The sequence below is a fragment of the Lepisosteus platostomus genome, chromosome 4, assembly GCF_059453375.1.
Source record: "Lepisosteus platostomus isolate fLepPlt1 chromosome 4, fLepPlt1.hap1, whole genome shotgun sequence".
NCBI lineage: Eukaryota > Metazoa > Chordata > Actinopteri > Semionotiformes > Lepisosteidae > Lepisosteus > Lepisosteus platostomus.
The window spans coordinates 52,631,075-52,649,885 of NC_142614.1; the positions used below are offsets into that span (position 1 = coordinate 52,631,075).

General features: G+C 35.7%; 1 protein-coding gene across 2 annotated transcripts in view; it reads left to right on the forward strand.

Annotated features, from left to right (window-relative positions):
• The window catches only part of LOC148673418 (E3 ubiquitin-protein ligase MARCHF3), a 47,562-nt gene that overhangs the window by 26,661 nt on the left and 2,090 nt on the right, over nucleotides 1-18,811 (forward strand). For both annotated transcript variants that reach the window (XM_088629843.1, XM_088629842.1), the window contains 2 exons: nucleotides 4,028-4,269; nucleotides 9,143-9,347. In XM_088629843.1, the coding sequence (XP_088485969.1) occupies nucleotides 4,085-4,269; nucleotides 9,143-9,347 (390 nt within the window). In that variant the 5' untranslated portion in view covers nucleotides 4,028-4,084. The remainder of the gene's footprint in view (nucleotides 1-4,027; nucleotides 4,270-9,142; nucleotides 9,348-18,811) is intronic.

Genomic DNA, 18,811 nt, shown 5'->3' on the forward strand with positions numbered 1-18,811 from the left:
AACTGCATGCAGTAGGCAGTTAGGGAAATGTGTGTATTTAAAAATTGGCAAATTCTCCAATTGGGATGATGTATTTAGTGGAATACCACAGGGATCTGCACTAGGACCACTACTTCTTCATTTAGATTAGTGATCTAAAAATATCTGGTATCGTTTTTTAAAGTAGTCAAGTTTGCAGATGATACAATATAGGACAATTAACAAACTCCGTAGAACCAGCAAATCAAATGTATGAAGATTTAGATATAAGTCAAGATAGTGCAAATGAAGGTTAATGTGGACAAGTGTAAGTTATTGCATACGGGTAGTAAAAGCTATGAATACAAAATGTATTTACTGTATACGGAGCAAGAAGAGGCTATATGTGAAAATATTGACACATCATTTAAATCTTGACACTCAGGAAAGAAGAAGAAGAAGAAGAAGACTCAGGAAAACAGTAAAAAGGTAAAAAGGGCAAATATATTGCTGGGATATATAGTTAGAATCACATAATTTCTATTAAAGTATGTTGTGTTCAAATAATTCAAATAGTGGGTGGCACGGTGGTGCAGTAGTAAGCACTACTGCTTTGCAGTGCTGTGGACCTGGGTTCAATTCTTGGGGTTTTATCTGCATTGAGATTGTATGTTCTCCCCATGTTTTGTATGTGTGGGTTTCCAGTGGGATTCCCACAGTCCAAAAACATACTGGTCTCTGGGAAAAACTGGATAAAACAGTTAAAAAATGGATGGATGGGTATGATTTTGATAATGAAAGGTTAGATAGAGGAGTTGTTACTAACTATTTTGATGTCTGAGGAGATAATTAAAACTGTGATATCCCTCATGGGAAAGCTGAAAAAGAACAGGAAGAAGCTATTCTTTACACGCCTTACTGTTAAAAGGAAAAAACATAACTTTGATGTTGCAACATCTGTAGGGCATTTTCTCAGTGTCTCAATATTTCAAAAGAGTTGGATGTGAGCAAACCATAATTGTCATTTGAATATTCAAAACATTTGACTTTAGTTTATCAGGAGCGGTGTGATTTTAAACGCAAAGCTGTGTGCAAGATATGACGGTCTTATTAAGCACTCATCATTTTGAGGAAAAAGTCGGACTGGAAAGTGATTGTGACAGACAGATTTTCTGACTTTCCTTGTATATAATATTCCTATAAACAAACCATGGCATACAAGAGCCTGCATGTATGGAAATAGTTTAACCCAAACATCCTCTTTGTAAATTTTTCTTGTCCAGCATTACCTTTTAGCAGCTGCTCAACTGTTTAAATACAAGCAAGTACAGAATGGATATATTGTGGAAAAAAAATAGCAAGATTGTGCTTTGGAGACTACCGATAATCCAGGGCATTCACTGAGGCAATCTGAGTGAAGAGGAAAATGCCAGCGTCCCACCCAGGATACCACTCAGCTCCCTAACCACAATTCCAGCCTACTGTTATAGGGTGGAATAATTCACTGTCTTGTGAAATTGTTTTCATTTCTCGCAGCCTATTTTATTGCAACTTCCCTTTATTTCTCAAGACCGAAAGCTCTGTTTAGCATGATTTGACTTGGCTGCAATCATCACTAACACCAAGGAAATTCAGTAATGATGTGGTATCGTATGTCCTGTTGGTCGATGATAAAATTCTCTCAAAACTAAAGAGGTTTTACAGAAAAAAATTGAAAATATTCCCTATTATATAATATTCAATATAATATTCTTGCCTACCCTAAATACAGTATTTCATTTCACTCAAATATTCTTTTTTTTTGGATAAATCTGAATTTACCACAAGAGACTTAATCACAAGAGAACTGTAATGCTATTTTGTGTTTAGGTATTTAATCAAAGAGTCAGATATGCAGATATTATATGTTCATCCAACACAGTACAAACTGTGGACAGGTATTTTAAAATTTTAGACTTATTGATAGGAAACAAATAGATCAAATGTATCAAGACAAACATTGAACAGGTTTCCTGAAGTATTTTGCTGGTGAAACCATACTGATCTGGCATATACTGTATGGCTACATTTGCTTTTAATTAATTAATTATCTTTTCTGAAAATTAATTTTGAGTAAATCACCAGATCATTAAAAATGAGGTTTTTATATTAACAACAGAACAAGCAAGATAACTTTAATTGCATCTTAGTATTTGATTTTTTTTTTTACAATTTTTCAGCAATTAAGTTTCTATAAAAAATCAATAAACTTGGTCATTTTATATTTAATTGGCCAGTAGTGCAATAAAGTTTCTGTGTTTCTTTCTAACATTAGATATTCTGGAAGCTCCAAAATTGATGGATTTTGGAGATCCAAAACAGGTGTTTTCCTATGAGTAAAGTAGATAATGAAAACATAAGTAAAGTTTTAACTTTAATTTTAACTTTAATTTTGTTAAGCTATCTGTGAACATCCTTAAATGGTAACAGTATATGCTATTATCAAAACAGTAAACTGCATCTACATGCTTTTACCTTGAGTTAAAAGGATTATGTGGTGAACAGTGTTTTCCTACAAAGAAATGTTACCAGGAAACAGCTGTTTTAGGATTGATATTTAAAAATATTGTTAAGAAGCAAATAATGTAGCCACAATCTACTATTGATTTAAATTTCTGTTGTTGCTGGAAACAGCATTAAGGCTGTTTAAGCAAAGATGGATTTATCCACTGTACCTATAATTTGATATGCAAAGTTATTTGTTTAGAACATTGTCACAATTGTAATATTCTAGGTTAAAATGTTCAAAAGATTGAATCTCCAACTACTTGTGCGTGAGTTAGTTTTTTTATATAAAATGCTTTATGTACCAAAATACTAGATAAATCATATATCTAATTAACTTAAGGAAAGAGTGATTTTCTGTTATTTTTCTGTGTAAGTACCAGGCGATGGTATCCAGTTTTGCATAGAAATATACCCCTAAAATGTGTGATGTAAATATTGTAAAAAGTAGAACTTTTGAAATGGACTGGGTTTTTTAGTGTACATAATATTAGACATTTGTTCCCCAAATCACTTTTTGTTTATGTCAAAGTAGCTGTGATAGAGCTCAGTTACTAAATACTTTCTCTGCTACAATGAATACTGTGTCCGCGTCGTGTTGAAATACAGAAAAGATTCCAAATTCATGGCTCAGTCACAACCATTTTTAAAGGGTTAATTGGGTTCTCGAGGGAAAACATGAATTTCTTATGGGAACGGAGCCATAAATCTATAAGAAACTAAAATCAATCTTTCTGCTTTCTCCCTTTACTTCATTTTTCATTACAATGGATTCATTCTCATCCAAATGTTGCCTTCAGTCCTTTCGCTGTTATGTAGGGCCATTCTGTTTGAGCATTACATTAATAAGCACCCATTTTCTGCATTGTCATACTTGACAAGTCACAGCATCATAGCTTTTTACCTTCAAGTTGTTTTTCTGAAGCAAGCTGTTGTTTGTGAGTGAATTGTTCTGTATGAATGTTTTAATGTTTGTTTTTTTACAAAGCCTGAACTTTCACTTTGTTTAATAATACAACATGAAGGAAGTAACCTTTGCATTTATAGTCTGACAAACCAGATATTAAATGTTATAAGCCAGATAACATTTGAACAGAGGAAAAGGCTTACCAGATTTGAATTATTTTAAATGTATTCATAATTTAACAATAAGGTGTAGATTTGTTATTTTAAAAAAATATCCCTAATCTAGTTACAGTCCACTGGAATTCATAGTGACCACAAATTAGCAGTTGTTAATCTTGATTGTGTATTTATTAACGGAGAATACTGTAGTTAAAATGTGAAAGATTGTATATACAGTAATTCAAACTAATTTGTTACCATCATACCAACAATGACCAACAGTGCAGAGGTAAAACCTACAAATTACGACAGCAGCTAGAACTAACTACTGCTCTGTACCAGGACATTTGAATATCTCTTTTCTAGGGCATTCCAGGTTGTTTTGTACAGTATACTGCTGTTTCATCCTAAAATATCCAGTGTATAATTATATATGTTACATCTTCATGTATCTTCTCAGATGGGAAATGCTATATGAATGTGTAAGGCTTCAGCGGAGTAATTGCTGTCTGCTGCCATGACAACCAGCCGCTGCAGTCATCTGCCTGAGGTACTGCCAGACTGCACAGACTCAGTCCCTCCAGGAAAGGCAGTGGAAGACTCCAACAGCCTAGCGAATGGACAGCCGCATTATGTCATGCAAGTTTCGGCAAAGGACGGGCAGCTGCTGTCAACAGTAGTCAGGACTCTCACAACCCAGAGGTAGGAATGTGGTTGGGGGATTTTAACAGTTATAAGGGATCACCAAAGTGTGCCGCTTGTTCTTAGCCGTAAGTGCTGTCTTCATACTGTACATACTGGAGGCCTGATGTGACTGAAAAAGGAGGGAGAGAACTAGCCTTATCTTCTATTCTGACAGAATTCAAGTGCACCAACACATTCGTCATCCATCCGGCACAGAGATTTCACCTATCACTAACAGTAAAACCTGTGTAGGGAAAAAATGAGCCAGTAATAATCCTACTCTCTGGGCAAATTTGACTTATTATCTATTAGTATTTTTTGTCAATTTGGATTTTGATTTGGATAAAAAAGTTTAAAAAGTGATGTCGCTCACACTTGAAAGAATATCATTTTACTTTCACAGGAATGAAGGAATGTCTCTAATCATCCTTAAACTATACTAAAGAATATGCCTTTTTAGCCCAACAATGAAGACTGACAGAGTATTGTGCATGTAAAGAATATAAAAATATTATTTGCAGGTAACCATTTTTAGGTACAATACGTAAACAGACAGAAAATAAAATTCAACAAAACATTCATGCATTAAACTGCAGGAGTCACGTGAACATCTGGCTTTTTAATAGAGGAGCAAAGGTTGTGTATGTTAGTCCAGGACTGTTGATACTGTTGTTAAGCTGCAGAAACAGAACAAATTAAGTTCCTGCAGAGCAGGTCTTCATCTTTTCTCTCCTCTGGAACAAAACACATACAGGTTTTTGTTCCAGCATAGCCTTAAGTTACTAATTTCACCTTTAATCAAATTAATAATGTGCTTAATTGGTAGAACCTTTCTGAGGTTTTCATCTGCTCACAAATTACAACATGGGATTGTTAAAAGAAGCTCTCCGGGACTTGACAGTTGGAAACAGTGAAAGAGTTCAAATTAATCACAGTATTCATTCTATAAAGGGTTTAATTATCTAACTGACAGCTCAGCTGGAGCAAAACCCAACAGATGTGGGGGTCGCAAGAATCAGAACTGGAAAACCTCTGATTTAGGGAGATATAGACCCTATCAGTATTTGGTAAAATTGCATAAATTATACTTTATTCTCATGGCTCAGCAACAGATACTCTAGGGTTTAGTGTAATCTTGAAGGCAAGGCAGTTAACATTAAACTCATTTATTAAAACAACTGTGCAACAAATTGGGCTTCATTTTTATCTAATGAATCTTGACCTCAATACATTCATATTTTTCATGAAGATGATACAAAGTGTTTTCAGGGGGTGATATTAAAACAGGAGAGAGAAGTAGGTAGCCTAATATTACTCGGGTTTCTCTGAAATTAAGAAGGGCTTATTCATTGCAAAGGAATTTCACTCATTCCTCTGGCCCACAAACTAGGTTATTTGCTAATGATTTGGATCTAGGCAGGTAAAAGGCTCAAACAATGGTCTGAAGAGTGAAATTTGCCAGGGTGAAGACTGTTGCATAAGGGATGAGAAGCTTACTGAATTGAATCCATGAAGTAACGGCTAAATTTAGCTATTTAATTAATATGCATGAGGGGAGCTTTTGTAACTGACAAGGTTATTTTGGAGATCAAAGTGTAAGCCCTCTCCGCCTCCCAAGCAGCACTGACAAAAGGGGGCTTTAGAAATAACAGCTGCCTGCAGCTGCTTAGCAGGCCCAGACTGTCACTGCCTTTCTCCTGTGGGCTGGCTGTGTAGCTGTCAGAAGTTATCATTGCTTCTGCTGATATAGCCTGTCCAGGGCTGTCATTACTGGTTTCTCTGTGCTGGTGTTAAGGATCAGTAGGAGGGGAGAGCATGGAGTTAAGTCAACTTACAGATCTTCAGTGAGTGGGTCATTTTGAGTCATCTGTTTGGCTCCTAACCTGCGAACAGCTGCAAGTGAAAGGTTTTCTTCCTTCTAAAAAAAACCCTGATGCAAGGTGGAGCACTGCACTGCATTGACTGCACTAATTATGACCTACTACTGCTGACTGTCTTGCCTATTTTGCCTTAAAATGTAATTGCATGGCATTAAAGTGAGCGTGTTCTTTATATTAAAATAAGTGCTATCTCATAAAATATATGGTTTTCAGGATTCCCCAAGCAGTGGCACACAATTTACAGACTACCAGGGTTATGAGGGTGTTAGTTGGCCAGGGTCCTCTCAGATTTCAGTTCAACAGGATCTCTTGTAAATTGCTGGGTGCCTGTAGGCTTTGAAGAGACATTGATGAGTCTCCTCCAATCGGTGTTAACTCTCCTGTCAGGCTCTGTTGCAACATGTCCAAAGATGAATGGCCCAGACAAGCGGGCATTTTGGAAGGGCATGATGTCAGCTGGCCTTCAATCTCTCCATGCAACACAGCAGGAACCTCAGAACACCGAGTCTTAATTCATTGCACATCGGAACGTACATAAACCTGAATTTAGGGATATTTCTTGGAAGCAAAAACCACGTTTATGTTATTGCTGATATCCATTTTGTTCTTTTTTCTATAATGAATCAGTCTGTGTTTATCACACTATGCAGCAGTTGAGGCTGTTCTGAGTAATGAATGGATGTTCACCAGGTGAGGTGGGGTGTAGATCTTCTAGCCTCTGTGTCTTTGGGTCCACTAATACCGTTCATCATTCTTAGTGAGGATCTTACCAGACAGGTAAAGGGTAAAGCAGGCTTGTATGCAGTTCTTTCAGACACTTTTCCTTGAGTACTGTATTAACGTGTGTAACCAAGTAGTTATGTGAAAAGTTTCAATAAACCAAACAGCAATCCTGGGAATTTATAGTGTATCTCAGCAGTGTTGTAAGTGTAGATATCTATTAGGATAAAAAAATCCAGATGGAGGCAATGACAGCATTTTTTGCGATTACAGTTAAATATGAGAAGCACTGTTGAATTCCAGGGGGTCAACCTTTCTGAATGAGAAATTCTACAAATATAGCATGCTTTTCCCTTTTACACTTAATGTAGAATAATTATTTTTATAGCAAATCATTTTAGTGATTAATTTAAAATAAAAGTAAGATGATTTTATTTTTACATTATTTTTATCATCAAACTCTATCAAGCTGATATGTGCTATATCACCTTCTCTGCTTGTGGTATAACTTTTGTCAGATTGCATATGTGCACAGTGTCATGCTGTGCTTCTTGATTCATATGTTCTTAAACACAAAAAGAATGTTGTTTGTTGTTTTCTGTTAAATACAAATGTTTGTGTTGTCATTTTCTATAGAGATCAATGAAAAATAAATCCATTACTCACAGTTATACATTACAATAACAGCTATGCAAACTCTCAGACATTTTCATTATTAAAATGAGTTTAACACCAACATTCTTGTAAGGTACAAAATGTGTTAATGCCTTTTTTAGCTTGTGATGTGGGAAAGATGATCATGGAAGCTTGTGATGTGTATTTTCATTTATGCTTACAAGTGTGGAAGTGAGACCTTCCTCACTTTCAGATGTAATGAATCCCCAGTAGTGCAAGCTGTCCAAAACCAGCTGCAATCTAACTTACAGCTGTCACACCTTGAGTTTTCACTGTAATACTATAGTTATCGTCAGTCCTTCCTCAGCTGTGTGTGCTGTCTATGAAGGCAGTCAATGATGCCTTGAGTAGCACAGCACAGAGCAGGATGTCTCCGCCAAGAATGTAAATTGCTCTTCAGTAATGGAGTTGCAATGTAAGTAGAGGTACAATTACACTGAACTACTGTGTTCTTCTGATGGACATTTCATTAGTCCTGTCTTCTTGAGCGGGAGTTTCAAATTATACTTTCATTTTTTTTGCCAAAGTTTACTCCTTCTTTAAATGCACAGTCGTTTTAATTTTGATAGTAGAAGTCAGTTGCATCACTGTCTAAAGCACATCCAAGAGAACTGGTTTGTATGCTGCATATACTGTAGATTTTGTGGTTCTGGATAGCCCCATGTAATGTATTAATGTGATTTGGAAATTCAAAAGTGGGTATTTTGTGTAGAGAAAGTTATTTGAAGTGATGCTTTTAATAAAATCCCCGCTTTGCATCTCATGTGAAGTGTGGATTGAAATCAAAAGCAAAAATTGTGTTATACAGTATGTGAACAGTGCATTAATCCATTTTTTAACCTCTTCATCCAATAGGGAAGCAACAAGCACAAAGCAGGATGCACCCTGAACAGGCCTCCAGTCCATCACACACAGACACACACTCACACTAGGGCTAATTTTTCCCAGATGCCAATTAACCTATCAATACTGTATGTCTCTGGACTGTGGGCAGAACTGGAACGCCCAGATGAAACCCATGCAAACACAGGGAGAACATACAAACTCCAAGCAGACAACACACAAAGTCCAGAACTGAACCCTGAGCCCTAGCACTGCAAGGCAGTAATGCTACCATTGCTCTACCATGACTCCCACTTTATATTAATTTATTATCTCCCTCTGATGAAAAATGTCAAGTATAATCTATACATTCAGTTTCGGCTTCTTAGTGACCTGCATTATATACACAGAACATTTGTATCCACATTATTAATTCAAGTGCAGGAGACCTGTAACAGAATGATGAATAATTTGTAGTTTTAAAATAATTTTAATAGTTTTAATAAACTTATTATTACATTTACATCTGCCAGAGAATTAAAATATAATTTCAGAAATTATTTTTTTATTTTTTAATCCCAAAAGCCTGTTTATACTATCATAGTGAAATTTGTCCTCCCTTTATATCCTTTGATTAACCCCTGTAACCTTTAACCTATTATCATTAACAACCTTTGTATTATTGTTGTTTAAGAGCAAACACTCTATTAAACACTTACAGGAGTTTAGGTAATGTGCTGTGTGTCCATCAACCTCCTTATTGTGATGTGCCTGTTTCCTTGTTGTTGACTCAGCCCCTTCAATGACCGGCCCATGTGCAGGATCTGCCATGAAGGCAATGGGCAGGAGGACCTGCTTTCGCCCTGCGAGTGTACAGGAACCCTGGGCACCATCCACCGCAGCTGCCTGGAGCACTGGCTGTCCGCCTCCAATACGAGTTTCTGTGAGCTCTGCCACTTCAAATTCAATGTGGAGCGCAAAGCCAGGCCACTCCTTGAGGTAAGGAGCACGGCCCAGCCCTCGTCCCAGACGTGTGCAGCTTGTTTGCAGTTTTGCGGGGAAGCTGCCAGTTACTGACCGGTTGAGCCATTGAATACAATTTGTTTGACTTTAGAAGCAAGGGTGAATCTTCCACTGCTTGAGGCTGCTTGAGGCTTTACACAGGCTTTACACAAGCTGCTTAACTTAAAGATGGATTATAAATGGAATGCTCGTTTTTCCTCGGTTGATATATTTTTAAATAACATTTTACCTGCAGCTGCCTTTGTGGTGTTTCTAGATGTGAACCCAAATGTACATATCATAACTCAAATCGGATATGAACAGCTCCAAAAATGTTAGGCACTAATTCAAGTAGATGAGCCTGAAAAATGGTGTTTGTTTTGTTGGTCCAATAATGTTTTGTTTTTAATGTGCCATTCAAAGAATTTGCTGCCTGCAACACAATGTTTTTTTTTTTTTATTATCCGCTATGGCTTAATTGCGGTGATTAATAGGCTGTTCATACGAAAAATTGGTTTTCTATTGTGATGGAGCAGCACTTAATTCCTTGCTGCTGATGTTTCTTGAAACATGTCAAGAGAAACTTGAAGAGAAAAGTAATCCATGAACTGATACAAGTTTTTACAAGGCGAATATAAATGTGCACTATCAGCAAGCAGGCTGAAGCTGCCAGTAATATATTAAGTTGTAAGTTGCAGAATTAACAAACTATTGAAGTTCTAACAAACTAGAAGATTGTGTACTGAAGATGCCTTTTGAAAGCTAAGATTGGTTTAATAATCAAAAACACTTTTTAAAAGAATTAAAGGAACCGTCAGTATTGAAAAAAATATCTAATCCTGCATGATACTGTACATGTTGATGGAAAACTAAAAAAAAAAATTTATCTTGAAAGCAGTTCACAAAAATTCTACAGTATATGCTCCACGGTCTTGCTTAATAATAATAATAAAAATGAAATATGCTGTGGAACCAAAAATAGAGTCAGAAACATGAAGCAGGTGAAGCTGTCCCCGTTGTTCTGATCTGTTTTGACATCAGTTGAGCAGTTTTGATTTTGTGATGAGAAATGACATTAAGATCACCACGTGCCAAAGGCTAAGGATAAAGCAGGTGGAGTGAGCAAAGAGCTTGCAGGACATAGCCGTTCTTTGCACAAATGGAATGTGGCATTTTTGGAAGCTAATCATAATTCGGCAAGTTAAAAGTAACCGCCTTCCTGCCTGGAGTGAATCAGTGTGATCGAAGAGTAGAATGGCTGTTTGATCAGTGCACTGTCTGCGATATTGTTTGTTTGTTTTTCATTTTGTCTTGAGGATAAGATGAAACTTGGAGAAAACACCTAAAGCAAAATTGAACTTAAGATCCAACAGCATAATGAACCCTTTTGCAAAGTTCTCTCATTTCATTTTTTTCTTCAGTCTCTCTACTAACAGTAACTCATGCAGTAATCCATTTGATTGTAGGGTGACAGGTTATTGCAACCAACCCACGTATTAATTAAAAGATCAGTCTCAATCCCTCTCTGACTCAAGATGAGGCAATAGTATGATTTGGAGTGTATAGAGAGTTTGAAATGAATATGCTGTGTATAGAATAACATGTAATTTAAATTTAGAGCTGGGGACGTCAAAGGGCTGTGCTGTAACATGTACCTAATCATTTACATTTCTAATCTTTAATGGTGGTTGGCTGTTCTTGGCAGTGTTATGGGTGCACTTAGAAATCACCTTTGCCAGCAATGATAATATCCTGTATTTACAGAACTATTGGCCATGATTGAAGGCCTCTTGACAGAAGCATCTCAAATTACATTGTACAACCCCTGCGATCTGTTCATTCTCACTGTGTCTAAATATAACAATATAATAGAACATTCTAAAGTACTCAAAAACAGTAACTGCTCATTTTCTATTAATTTAATATTTTATTGAATAATTGCTGCCAAAAATACTCAATAAACCCTCTCGCTATTGTGTTCTGTAATCTGGCTCAGTGTAGCGTATCTGTTACTGTATATTTCATAGTGCATTATGCATGTCTTTGGACTTGTTCAGTCATTTTCCCTTATATGCCAACATTAAGTATAGAGTATGTATTGTTAATATATGTATTGTTACTTTACTTATACTTTACAGAATAGCTACCTTACCCTTTATTTGATCTGCCCATAATGTTTTTATTTTAAATAAAGCTGTAACTGGGAATGCAGTGTGTTTTTTATTTTAAATTGTTCAAGACAAAGAAAAATGTCTTTAAAAAAAACAAACATCTTTATTAAACCTTACAGATGTACTAAACATAATTTCAATTCCACCCACAACTAAGCTGTCCAAACACCTTATGTACTAGCATGAGGTTTGTTTTCAGAAACATGGGTATCAGCCTCATTTTAAATTCTAAGTTCAGTACACATCAGTGATAGAGATGCTGGGTTTCTGTAACTAGAAATGAGAAAATGTACTGAAAAATATTTTGGGACATTTTCTGTTCTTCACTGTATCCAGAAATACAAGAAAGGCTGCTTATGGGGAAGTTCCTCAGTGCATATCTGACAGCACTTGTGTATAGGTCATCATGAAAATAACATTTTTAAACATTATGCTGGGAAACCTGAAACACCAAATCACAATCTATGTCTTTAAAACAACCATAGTGAAAAGGAAAAAATACAAGCATGCAGGAAGAATGTCTGTCATTCCCAATAATTCTCCTTTTTATTGCTTAATATAGTATTTGGGTGATTAAAATATATTTTGTCTGTTCTTCATGGTTTCACTGTCGTTGTCTCTTCATATTTAGTGCAGTTAGCTTTTGATAACATATATGGGTAGGGTTTTTGAACATTTAAATGTCTACTTCAGTGCCCATCTATTTTGTCTGGGAGCATAAGGAAGGATAGGCAGATTAGTAGATGTATGCTTAAAGTGCAAATTCAGTTTTGAACCAAATGTATTGAGTGATATGGTTTTTGTATGCAGACTCAATTATGTCTGATGAGTATTCATATACAGTACAGATCTTTTTTTATTTTTGGTACTTGGAAAAGATCGGATCCCTGGATGAAAATCACCTGATTTGCAAAAAACATCTTGTGCAAAATCAGCCTTGATCTGTCGGGTGTTCATTTAGTTAATGGATTAAACATCATTAACTTTTGCCCTTTAGTTTAGAATACAATATTGCAAGAAAACAACTCTAGACTTTCATGGATGGTTTAGAAAGAGGACAAACAAACTGTATAAATGTTTTAAAACACAATCCAAAGTTCCTAGCCTGATTCTGTTAACATTTACCTCTTATTATACAAAAGGTTGTTTTCACTCTTTATTGTCTGAAGAAATGCCAGTTCACAGATGTCAATACCGTGATGTATCATCCTTATCCTCTGCCAGGAAAGAGCTCAAGGCTGTTATTTTATGTTTCTTTAATAACTTGGCTTTTATTTTTTAATTTGTTTAATGTGAATTATATATTTATCAGCATAGCATAGGATCTGTTCTTTTGCCCGTAGGCAGATTAAGTATTCAACATCAATTTTTCAGAAGGCAGCCTTACGGAGCTTCTTTTAATCTTTTACTGAGACCTGATTTCCTTTGGTCAGGAGAAAAGTCATGATCATCCTAAGAGATTTCTGAATTATCCTGCACGTGCTATTCTGACGGATGCATCACTTACGGTATAAAAAAATAATACAATAGGATCTTTCTCGTGTTTCGGCAAGTGGAAGTGCTAAATCACAGCATAGGTTAAACCCTGTTGTATGTCGGATATACAGTACAGTACTTTCATTTCCCAAATTGAGTCTGCTTACACAAACCACATCACTCAATACTGTACATATGGCTCAAAACTGAATTTGCCATGTCAAACCTTGCTACTGTATATCCTTATCCTCCCACGCTGGTATGAGTGGTGGTGTTTATACATTTACCCCAGTCTCAGTGATCTCAGTCCCAAATCGTGTGTGAAGGCAGAGCTCAGTGATGCAATGTGCTGTAAAATGAGAAAAACAACACTCTAACATGTGATGTCCATTATAATGGACCCCAGGTCTGAATGGGTTTTAAACCCACTAATTCCAAATTGGGGTGATTCTCGTGGTTCCTAATTGAGGTTGGGGACTATGAATAGAAAGAATGTACAATTCCAGATTTAAAAGACTAAAATTCTTTTAATATTCAGTTTTGAAATTGAAAGCCACATGGTCTGTTGTCTTTTAAATTACTGAGCTTAATGCATTGTCCAGGATCTGTGTGACTCATTTTGCGATACAAATGGATGAATAAATGCATTATAAGGCGATTATATCTTGACATATGCTGCTGTAGAGAGCAGAGGATGGAATTATAAAACATGTTGACATTTGTATATACTGGAACAGTGCTTTCAGAATTAATTTTAGCATTTGCCAATCCAGAGATAATTGTAAATTATTCTGTGTTTCTGTTTATACTGTATATACAGTATAACATGAAACCACACAGAGAAAGTTTGAAGAGTCCAACTCTGTCTTAGGTGAACAGAGAAAAACAAATTACTTTATGTTCTACTTATTTACTATTACATCTGAGATATTAAAGTTGCTTTTTCACTCAACATCAACAGAAGATGTTTGTACACACTCAATTTTTTATCATATTTAATACAACATTTTGTCCCAAAAAGTGTCTTCTTCAGATGATGAAAATGCCCCCCTCCGAAATTTTATCACAAGATGACATAATTGTCAATTAATCAATGAAGCATGTAAATGAAAATTAATCATTGACCAGTGTGTTTACTGTCAGAATGCAGCTTTTTTTTCTTGTGCCTTTTAGTAGACAAGCTGACTTTGCTCTAGAATTAAGCACTGTAGGGAAATTTGATCCCAGAGAGAAATAAAGGTTCCCTTCAATGAAAAAAAAAGCACTGAATAAAAAGTTAAGTTGCATAAAGATAAATATTGATCTCAGATTGGATAAACTTCACCTGGAAGTATAAAAAAGTACTGAATTTTGAAGGCTGCATAAATCCAAAATCAGAAAAAGATTAGCTGCAGAAGGGAGGGAACAGTGGGTCTCATGAATGTAGTGGTCATGGAAAGGAAAAAGGCAATTTTCAAAAGTTTATGACCAGGCACACTTCCAGAGAGAACCATTAGAAATTTATTTCCAATTACCGCTGGCAGATGCCACCTGCCCTAAATGACTGCCAATAAATCTGGAGCTTCTAGAACATACAGAGGACAAGAGTCAAAACTGAGTCAAATTAGACAGAAACATTAGGACAAACAGAGATATAAAATGAACTTTTGATTTTTGTAATCTAAACTCAACTCTCCTTAAAAAGTCATTGAAAATGACCTAATCTTGGCTACTTTGATTTAGCATCCAGTGTAGGAATGGAAATACACTAATGTCTTATGTACAAGCAAAAGTAAAAAAAAAAAGATTAACCATTCAGGACCTCTTTATTTGGCTAAAGTGGTATAGAATTTGGTCCTCAGTATGAATCCCAATCTCTGCGACACTCCATGGTTCATCTGATTACGTATGCTCTCTGCATAGCATGCTGTGTTACTCTGATCCAATTGCAGGCTGGGAAGGGAAGTTTAGCAGACTCTTGTGGTTAGCCAGATTCAGCCCACCCATGAGATATACCATATCGATGCATAAAGTCTGTTGAGAAGGTTCTTTTGGGGTACAGAACTGAGGTTCAAGTTATGGACTTAAAATGAACATACTGTACCTTGCTAAAATAAAAATAATGTAAATTGTTGCTTGAAGGGGTTAAGGTGTAACATGAATATAGTATGTATGGAAGGAATGCTCATCAGGCAGTGCAAGGGAAATTTATATTTTATACACCTTTTTAGAGCAATGTACTTTTAAGGTGTACTATAAGTGGTCACACATGCTTCTTTTCAGCATCCTTGGAAAGTCGCTTTATAAATTAAAGTTATTTTAATTATCTGATAGCATAGCACACGTCCTTATTGAGGGCTTTCAGTTTCATGAGAACTGCTGTTGGACCAGCATGCCAGTAATTACTATGATATTAAGTCTTACATATGATATTAAGTCTAACAGTATCCAGTTCACTGCAAAAAATACAAACGCATCCTGTTTTTTTTCGCACTCACCACAGATGTATGATCACATCATCCTAGAATTATACAAAATTCTCCAATAAAATATGGAATCTATTCATGTGTTTCAACTTGTAATATTTGCATATTGCTAAAGCTGGTTAATACTGTGCACATGTTGGCAGTTACCTCTGCCTGCTGTTTCTACAAAGCTCCTATTGTGTGCAGACCAGTAACACAGATTCAACTTTACTTTTACTTATGACCTGCAGAATCACACATTCTGGGTTTTCTTGACTGTCCTGGATCCCTACGCTGTGTTTTTCCTGTCCTGCCAGGCTTTAAGGTCATCAGTCTTCTCACATGCAGTTTCTCTTTTGGGTCCTGGACCACTGCCTTCAGGCAACTTCACAATTTCAAGGTTATATAAATGAGAACTACTAGACTTGCTGTACTACCAGTGCAGTTTACTCACATAGACCTGTCTGTGTGGTGATAAAATGTTAACTCTTTTGTACATCAGTATCTAAGGTGTATACATTTATTTGTCTTATAAGAAGCTGGGAGAGCAAAAGGTTCAGAATGGTATAAAGTGAGGAAACATGTAGGTGAGATAAGATCTTAATTAAAAATCTCTGAATGGATTCGTAAATCACATTATGTTCTGTTGGCCTTATTTTGAAATTTCATTGAAGATTTTTATCTCTCACTTACGACTAATAATTAATTGCCTTAATCTATATTAGTTGAAGGATTATTTTCTAAAAGAGTATGCGAAATAGATTGTGTACTTGTTCAGGGTTGTTAAATTACTTGTTAATACTTCTTAATATTTATTAAATATCTGTCTGCCTTTTCCTACTAGGAAAATCTATTACTAGTTTTATAGATAAATACTCTCCAAAAAACATTTTTACCACCCAGGATTACAGCAGTGCTACAGGGAAAGAAGTTTCTAATTGATTTTGTATTATATGACAGGTATAACGTACTGTGCACATTTCATTGCTTGAGAGTTTGTTTAATTAAATGTGCTCATCGCCTCAAGGATTTGTTTTAAAAACTCAGTTAAGGGGAGTAATTTACAAACATTTCAAAGATTTAGTGTGAAAATAAATGAAAATACCCCGATTATCTATCTTAAACTGTAAAGTCACCAAAAAATATAACTATAGATACTGGCATTCACGTTTTTTATACATTTTCAACTCCACATCTTCCATTTCAGGTGGATCTGCTTTAAGATGAACTTTTAAAACTTGTAATTCAGTAACCATATGAAGGAGTGGTTTTCAGAGTGAACTGTTCTCCAATGTATCAGGGTATCATAAGGACATAAAAAGAAATCTCACTCTTTATAAAGAGCAATTTTTCCAGTTTCCATGTCCAGTGACACGGTGTAAAGTCTTAATGTGGGGAAAATATGTTTTGCTTAGTGGAAGTGGTATTGATTCCAAAAATGATAATGAATGTATCAAGCTTCAGTGAGATCATTTTAGGATCAGTCTTCTAGCTGACAGACTGAAATGTGTATTTCTTCTTATTTATACTGTAGCTTACTTCTCAATCACACATCATATCACAATTCAGAAGCTGCATAATTATGCTTATGATTTTCAAAATGAAACATGTTCATGTATTTTAGTTTGAATCAGTTTATTTGCATTTGCAGACAAACCACCTTGTGTGGGCGGAGCGGTGGTTCTATGGCTAAGGATATGCGCCTGTGGCTGGAAGGTTGCCGGTTCAAATCCTGCGGCCGGCAGAGGAATCCTACTCCGTTGGCCCCTGAGCAAGGCCCTTAACCCTAACTGCTCCAGGGGCGCCGTACAATGGCAGACCCTGCGCTCTGATCCCAAGCTTCTCCCTGTCTGTGTGTCTGTGTCTCCATGGAGAAAAGCTGGGGTATGCGAAAAGATGAATTCCTAATGCAAGAAATTGTATATGGCTAATAAAGAAATATTATTATTATTATTATTATTAAACAACAGTATAGTTGTGGAGCCATCTTGAATCACCTGAAAAACATTTTGCGGCCAAAATGTTAAATTTTTCCTCTTTCAGTTGCAAATTAAGTTTGTGAGCCACATTTGTCTTATAGTTTATTTGTGAGTTAGCTGGAATTTGTCTTTCTATAGAGGTATACAATATAGAAAAATTAGACTCGTAGAACAGCAGTGCGCCCAAGCCAAGGCTACACATAAATTAGGACAACAGGAGTCAGAAGGACCTAAAGTCTGTGAGAGAATATTTTAACATGTTTTTGTTTTTCTGTAATTTACTGTATCCTAAAGATTTTGATGAGTGTTCATCACAGATCACTGCTAATCTATATGAACCCAAAAATGTCTGTATTGCAATACTTCTAAATTCCTTTTTAAATATTTTACTCTCCTTTTTTCTACAACAGGTCAATTGATGAAAATGATAAGGCAATTTTGAAAATCTTAAATATATATATATTTATTTTACTTTTAGACCATAATTATAAATAATTCAGGTGAGCATTTCTCTTGTTGAGAGCTAATCATTAAAAATAATTAGCACCTTAAAGGAACGTATGGTCTATATATAAACAGAAGTCCTCTGTCTTTGATGAAGTCAAGAACATAATTCTTACTGTGACTATGACCTTGACTGCTTCATTTTCTAAATTAAATTAAGACAATTAAGGAACTTCCAGGTGCTACTAATTGTACTAACAGAACCTACAATGGAACCCAAAGCTGACTATCTTATTTCTATTACATTAGCGTTCGTCCTAGAAAAAGTGAGATATAATTAATTACACAGTCTGATTCTGTTTTTGGATTTTTTTTTCAATTATTGCAGCTATATCTATTGACTATCAAAGTGTCTTTATGAAGTGTAAAGACCATTTTCCTTCTTGTCAGGGGTCTAGGCTTTGTGTACAATTTTAGCTGTTTATCTAAGGCAGTACTGCTTGTGGCTCAGTTATGAACAGCTCTTATGTCTGGGCTATATGTAATGAAACCTCTTTTTGTTAGTATGTAATGTTTCACCTAAAATATAGAAATGGGACCCAGTGAAAGTCACTTAATTTTAAGTGATAATACAACTTTATCATCCAAACATTAATAAACGAGAATTCATACAAGAATATAAGCCTGATGATACGTCTCTAAAATAAGGTTGTTTTGCTGTTGTTAATGAGTTTATTAAATAGATTATATGGGGTCATCTGTCTGTTCATTATGCCTGATATAGCCCTTATGTGCAGAGCCATTATAGTGCAAAAGATTATGAGCAGTCTCACATCAATCAGCACTAATGGGCTCATGTTATGACTAACACTCATCTGTGAAAAATGTACTGTGATTTGGCATGCAGGAAACTGGATAAAAGCATAGACTGAGCGACTGTACTATAA